The following is a 7,623-nucleotide window of genomic DNA, read 5'->3' as shown; positions in this document are numbered from 1 at the left end:
AGTTATCAGGACATCAACAGGAGGGAATTCACATGGCAGAGCATCCCCGCAAAACTAGATGCAGGCCTGTCAGGTAAAGCTATAATTTTAACTTAAGTTAAATTGGCTACAGGTGTGTGGCACACAGAAGCAGTTGCCATGGTTACTATCCATAGAGCGCCTGCCGCCGTGCTGTATCTGTTCACCTGAGGAGTGCTGTATTTTACTTTTCCTGCACGCTGCGTCCAGTCTGCTGAAGCCTCCGTCTGCTTCTTGTTTGGGTAGTTTATTTGCAGGCTGATCCAACCCCCCCCCCCCTTTGCCAGTTACAAGAAGAAGATTTGGACATCCTGCATTAAAATCAACTCTTTATTTAATGACAGTGTGTGTGTCCGACAAATGTGAGGTTTTGTAAACTGAAAATGTTGACATGCATCATGAGGTGTCGTAAATATGATTCTGAGAGGAACATCTTGTGTGACAAAATATATGAGTCAGGACGGGGATTTTATAGATGAGTGAGAAAATAAGGAAGTGCTGCAAACCTCTCTTTATCTTTTTTTTAATGGTTTGTTTTTTAACTTGAAGTATGTAAAGCTTTGATATTACACACATGCCACATGCAGAAATACTCAGACGATACTGTGATGGTTGGCTGTATCAAGGATGGACAGGAGGAGGAGTACAGGAGCCTGGTAGAGGACTTCGTGAGGTGGTGCAGGACCAACCATCTGCAGCTGAAGATGGTGGTGGACTTCAGAAGCAAGAAACCACATCTCACTTTCACCTGGCAGAGGAGTGTGTTCAGTGACTGCTGTCCCAGCCGAGCTCCACCAACACACTTAAAAACAGCTCCTAGTCAAGGCAGGCGGGACAACAGACAAAAGAACAACTTATTCCTCCTTTTATAAGTTCATTTTATTTTAATATAGGTTTAATGTTTGTATGTTTCGTATGTTACTGGATACTTGAATCTCCCTCGGGATAAATAAAGTGTATATTTCTATTACCCACTCCAGTCCAGCTTGTGGCGGTAATGCACCGTTAAACTGGTTTGCCAACCGCCATTAAACCCTGAAGAAGAAGAAGAAGAGGAAGAAGAGCAGGAGCTTCGTCAACATCAGATCATGGAGACTCGCTGCTGGAGGGTTTTATAACTTTATAACCCGCTTCGGGCCCCGCAAACTGCTGTAGGTGGCGGACCCGCAGCGGAGGACGGTGGGGGGGCAGAGAAAGACTCGAAGAACAGCAGCTCACAGGCGGGAGACATGTCGCCGACATCTTCTGTTTCCAGGTGAGTTGTGTAAGTTTAGTTTAGTTGCTCAGTGTGTATTTGATCTATTGCTGAGTGCCTGTCACAGCTGGAGGTCGGAATCACCCAGTTCAGACTAAAGTGTGATGTCAGAACAGAGACGCTAGCCTTAGCATCAGCTAACTAGCTACTGAAAAGGAAAATGCTAACGCCTCAGAAGTCAGACTGAACAAACAAAGATGGAGAACAGTCACGGGCTCATGTGACAGTTCAGCGTTTAGTTCTCTAACTTTCCACAAATCGAAGCGAGAAAACTACTAAAAACTTTTTAAAAACCGTGTATTTGTATCAGGGGCGTAGGAGCGACTTTGAACCTGGGGGGGACGCTGAAATGCTTGGGGGGGGTTTGTAGTGACAGAAGATGGAGAACAGACGGGGGAGGGGACATTATGAAAAGTCAAAGAGGGAGAGGGTCAGAGAGAGGGAGTATAATACAACTAGAACAAAACCGATCAATGTCAAATTTCCTCCATTTTAAAATGAATCGGTATCAAACTGTAGGCTGGAAACAAACAGCAGCACAATGAACGCATTTAAATAAGCCTAATTATATTAGGTTCTATTTGTTCTGCTACCGGAAACACCGCTCATCCCGTGCGCTCTCCGCCTGGATCCCTGCCCGGCTTTATTCTCGGATTCTGCTCCGGAGCTGCTCGGATCAGACTCTCAGCTACGGTTCCCCCTGTTCTGTACAGCAGCCACCATTTTCACTTTACCTGCTCAATATCTGATCCTTTTAACCTGCAATAAATATTTCTCCCTTTCTTAGTCCTGCACCCGGGTCTGCTAGTCGTCATAACAAAGACTTGGTAATAATCACTGTTAGCCTAGCTATGAGAATAAATAAACGTAGTGCTCTTCTTTCTTTCTCTCACACATGCACACAGACTTGCCGCTGTTATCTCTCCCTTATCTGATCCTCCCTCACTCAGCAGAACTTGGGCATTTATCCTTCTTCTGCTGTTCTGCTTCTAGCCATTAAATACATAGCTGTAGCTTCGGTTATTCGCTCTTAACTACTATCGAAGCGTTGAAGCTCAAAAAATGACATTCGGGCCAGCCCTGCATCTAGTTCATCCCTTTACCTGCACTCCTTAATTATAACAAAAATGTAACCGTTTAACCACCATCTGTCTAAATCATGCCGTCTATGATCCAGTGAGCTGCTGCTGAATGCATCTGATACAACATGACTCTACAACGAGGACCTGCAGCTTTGAGATTTCATTTAACTAACGTTATAACTACAACCAGCGTTTCACATCTACAACGTCACACACAGAGCCTGAGCTACAGGAAGCCGTGTTAGATTCTCATTCAGCTCACGTTTATTTACATGTCCGCCCTTGTTTAATCCTTTCAGACATGCAGACATATTTAGAATACACCAGAAACTATGGTTTAACGGCTCATTAATGTTAGCGCTCTTCCACTGATAAAAGCGTCTCACGGCGTTAGCTTTGTGGCTAATTTAGCAACGGGCAGCGTTATCTGCTGTAACGTTACGTGATTTTAGAGAATAATTAGAAGTGATGAACTAGAGACAAATGTGGACCGTTCACTAGAAGAGCCACACTGTTAGAAATAAATCTACAGTTATGTCAGTCAGCAGCTTCCGACACCCAACTACTGTAACATTAACCTGCTCTGAGCTACAGGAAGCCGGAGAGGGCAGAGAAAAACAGGAGGGTTAGCAAGTCAGACTGTTTTCAGGAGAGGAGAAGTGACTGGGTCTGTTTTTATTATAATTATTAAAGTCGTGTAATTAACTTGACAAAAGACACACCGCCCTGCAGTAAACTCCGGTCAGCTGATTGTTTTCTTCTGTGGTTTTTGTGGTGAGGCAGTGTTGTTAACAGGGGAGCTGCTGCTGGTCGCCCTCTGGTGGGCAAACTATGCAACACGAGTGAAGGCTCTGACTCTAGGTTTCTTTAATAGTCATATATATATATGTCATTATAAACGGCCAATGCGATGAAATTCAATTAGCTCATATCGGCTGGCCGATTAATTGGTAGGACTCTACAAAGAGGCATAGGTGTCGTGCATGGAAGCTAGCTTTCACTGTGTGTGTTCTTCTCTTTGATTTACATTAGGGCTGGAGCGATTCATCGACGTAATTGATTACGTAAATACGGCAACGTGCGTCGAGGTGTTGTTGCATCCAGTGTGGGATTCTCCCGGACAAGACCGCGCATTCGACCGTCTAAAGTTTGCAGTATTTCAGACAGACACTCAACAACGTGCTGCTCTGTGAACTGGAAACAGCTTCACTGCAGCACAGCTGCTGTCCATGAACACGTGAAACCAAAGTAGCAGCACTTTGTCCAGATGACAGCACCGCAAATCGTGTTTACTTTCTGTCGCCACACAAGCACGGCACATTATCAGCACGAGGACACGTGGTCCGTTAAAATGTTCATTCTGCCCCGCTGCTGTCATGGTAACGTTAACGGCGCGTGTTATCTAATGTTCAGCTGTTTCATATTTTCTGTTTATTTAATGGCCACGTCTGAGCGAGAAAACAGCTGAAACTAACAGTACAGACGATCTGTGACGGTCTGTGAGCCCTTTCAGGTGTTCACTGATGCAGAAATACATGTTATTATCATACTGCATTACGTAAAGTAAAGGAGCCTAATTAATGTCTGTTATTGTTATTATCAAAGCACACGTGGAAATTCGATTCATTTTAAGATTTGCTGCTATTGTCATTATTCTAATGTGCTTCATCAGGATAATTGAATAAAATATAGATTTATTGATTAGACATGTTTTTAAATAAATTGGTATGTTAATCGAGTAATAGGCAACTTTTCTTTCTTTAGAATAAACAAAATTAGTCGTTAGATTAATTGACTTGAAAAATAATCCATATGTACAGCCCTAATTTACATTTATTCATTTAGCTGACGCTTTTATCCAAAGCGACTTACAGCTGCTGGACATGTCAGAGGTCGCGGCCTCTGGAGCAACGAGGGGTTAAGTGTCTTGTTCAAGGACACAACGGTGGATGTCCCTGTGGGAATTGAACCCAGGTCTCCCACACCAAAGGCACATGGCTTATCGACTCCTCCACCTGATTTAGCCTTTACATTTGACTCCAACACTGACTCAGCTGTAGGTTTTAGAGCTAGGAAGACTGCTTTTTCTGAAATCCAGTGTAAAACATGATTAATGTGGGCCCACATTGAAAGCGTCTGAGATGAAACTGCTCACATCTCAGGATCTGATTTTCTGAACCTCTTCCTTCTTTCCTGCAGGTTCTCTGATCCTCAGACATGAACCCAGATCCAGATCTCACCATCGTCCTGCTTGGAAAAGCAGGAGTTGGTAAAAGTGCTTCAGGAAACACCATCCTGGGACGAACAGCGGTTGAGTCAAAGCTGTCATTTAAATCTGTTACAAAACAAATCGGTGAAGAAAGAGGAGAAGTGTTTGGGAAACAGATCTCAGTGGTTGACACTCCAGGAATATTAAACACTCAGTTCACAGAGGAGGAGCTTAAACAGTTCTGCCATCAGCTCCTGCAGTCCTCCACACGTTGTCTGTTCCTGGTGGTGATCAGAGTTGGACGCTTCACAGAGGAGGACCAGAAGGCTGTGAAGGCAGCTATGGGAGTCCTCGGGCCTCGGGGGATGAAAGCTACTTACCTGCTGTTCACTGGAGGTGATGCTTTACGGGGCATGACTCTGGAGGAATTCATCTTTGGAGATGATAAAGGTCCACTTCCAGATGTTGTTCGAATGTTTGCGGGGGCGTATCACCTCTTCAACAATGAGGTTGATGATAAAGACCAAGTCAGAAAGCTGCTGCTGAAGTCAGGCCGCCTCAGGACCCAGATCCAACCTGATCCCCCAGGTACTGTGATCTCATTCTACATATATTTATTTTAGAAGTAAAGTGACCTCGGGGCTCTCACAATCACAAATGGGTGTTTTGTGCTGGTTGTTTCAGTGCTCAAAGCAAAGGTCACTTTTACTCGACCACGTGAAACTACTGAAGCGTTTCAGACTGAAGCAGTCTGTGATCCAGCAGACACATTGCTCAGTTTTCAGACAGTAGCTCTGAGGAGATGAACTAATCTGTTCTCCTTTGATTCCAGCTGATGCTTCCAGAAACAGGAGGATCGTGCTGCTCGGTCGACCTGGAGGAGGGAAGAGTTCTTCAGGAAACACCATCCTGGGATCTCAGAAGTTCACATCAGGCTGCGGCTTTGATCCAGTCAGTACAGAGACCGTCTCTGGGTCAGCCACAGTGGAGGGTCGTCAGGTCACAGTGGTGGACACTCCTGGATTCACTGATGAAGTTCTGTCCCCTGAACAGCTGTACCTGGAGCTCATGAAGTCTATAGTAGAGGCCAGTCCAGGACCACATGCCTTCATCATCGTGGTCAGACTGGGCAGAATCACAGCAGCAGACGTTAAACTGTTTGAGCTACTTCCTAAACTGTTTGACAGAGATGCTCTTCAGTACTCCATGGTGCTTTTCACTCATGGAGACCAGCTAGGCGGTCGGTCCATTGATCAGGAGATCCAGTCCAACATAGATGTAAAAAATCTGGTCTCCATGTGTGGTGGTAGATTCTGTGTGTTTAACAACAAAGGCAGCAGAAGCAGAGAGCAGGTTAGAAAGTTCCTGAACACAGTAGATGAGATGGTCACAGCTAATGGTGGACAGCACTACACCAATGACATGTTCAGGATGGCTGAGACCTTCTTTAAGGAACAGAGGAACCTGGCAGGAGAGACAGCAGGACAGACAGCAGGACAGACAGCAGGAGAGACAGCAGATGAGACAGGTCAGTCAGGAGAGACAGCAGGAGAGACAGCAGGAGAGACAGCAGGACAGACAGCAGGACAGAGAGGTCAGGCAGGCAGCAGTGAATGGGAAATTTCCACATGCCGTATTTTGTAATTGGAGTCGTGCCTACTATTATTGATTATATAATATATATATATATAATAATAATATATAATATTACTATTATTGATTATATAATATATATAATAATAATATATAATATTACTATTATTGATTATATAAAAAAAAGACACCTGATGTTTAGTACAACCCGACACTTCCATAGACTACTACTGGACGAAGCCACTCCGGTTTGAATAGAGAGCAGTGAAGCCAATTTTGGTCGTGTGGACTACTTACACCTACAAGACTCACTTGCCGCAGACCAACATAGCATCACTGATGGCTGAATAGGGTTTTTTGACTCCCTGAGAGCTTCTTATCCAACTAATACATCATGTGTGAGGTCGCAGGGTCTTGATGTCATTTTTGGGCCCAGATGGAACCCTCCATGCAGGCTTTGGATAGCTTCACTCCTCAAACTCTCACTTACCTCCTTGGGCACTTCAGACCAGTTCCTCCTTCAGATCGTCCTCCATGGAGCCCAGCAGGCCTCTGGAACAGGATGGACTGCCAGAACCTTTAGGGGTCAGTGTGATTCTTCAGAAACCTCCACTTTCTGAAACAGACACACCCACCATTCTGAAATCACATCCACCTCGCTCTGTAATTGACCCTTTGGAAAAAGCGATCTGAGAAAGAAGCGGAGTGTTTTGCAGTTGCATTGTTATCCAACTACAATAACACGGTTAAGGATGCGAGAACACACTATTTTTCTGAACTCATTACTACACATAAACACAATCCCAGGTTTCTGTTTAAGACTGTGGATCAGCTGGTAAACCCAACCCCTCCTTGTGCCTCAGCTGGAAGTAATGATGACTGTGAATTGTTTTTATCTTATTTTACCAATAAGGTGGTGTCAATCAGAGCCTCTATTACCCCCGTGGCCTCTTACTCAGAGGTTCCTCACCAGCAACAAGAGAGTTTTAACCAGTTTTATCCCATCGACTTGTCTGAGCTTTTAAAAACAGTATCACAAATGACAGTGTCCTCCAGCCCACTTGATGTAATACCTACAAAGTTTTTACTGAAAGTAATAGATTCTGTTGGGCCCCATTTGATCTTCTGACCTTAGCGCTGCTTTTGACACCATTGATCACATCATGTTAGACAGACTGAGGTGCTGGGTGGGGATCTCTGGTACTGCCCTAGAATGGTTTTCATCCTACCTGTCAAATAGGAAGTTTTGTGTGTCTGTAAACAACTATGTCTCCTCATTCTGTCCAGTTAAATATGGTGTATTTAACTGGACAGATGGCAAATCAAATACTGCCATCTGCTGGTTCCCTAGTAAATCACATTAAGCCTGTGGCAAAGAACCTTGGTGTTTGGTTTGATAGTTATTTAAATTTCGAGCAGCACACCACAAAGCTTGTTCAATCATGTTTTTATCAACTTAGAAATAT

General features: G+C 44.3%; 1 protein-coding gene across 1 annotated transcript; it reads left to right on the top strand.

Annotated features, from left to right (window-relative positions):
• The first annotated feature begins 4,560 nt into the window (after positions 1-4,560).
• On the top strand, positions 4,561-6,850 carry LOC123958508 (GTPase IMAP family member 8-like). The gene is made up of 3 exons (XM_046031893.1): positions 4,561-5,152; positions 5,397-6,031; positions 6,665-6,850. Exons 1-3 carry the CDS (start codon positions 4,573-4,575, stop codon positions 6,848-6,850), a joined length of 1,401 nt encoding a protein of 466 aa, XP_045887849.1. The 5' UTR covers positions 4,561-4,572.
• Positions 6,851-7,623: the final 773 nt, after the last annotated feature.

The sequence above is a fragment of the Micropterus dolomieu genome, linkage group LG02, assembly GCF_021292245.1.
Source record: "Micropterus dolomieu isolate WLL.071019.BEF.003 ecotype Adirondacks linkage group LG02, ASM2129224v1, whole genome shotgun sequence".
In the NCBI taxonomy this organism is placed as follows: domain Eukaryota; kingdom Metazoa; phylum Chordata; class Actinopteri; order Centrarchiformes; family Centrarchidae; genus Micropterus; species Micropterus dolomieu.
The sequence above is the reverse complement of the archived record's forward strand: the minus strand, read 5'-3'. Positions and strand labels throughout refer to the sequence as shown.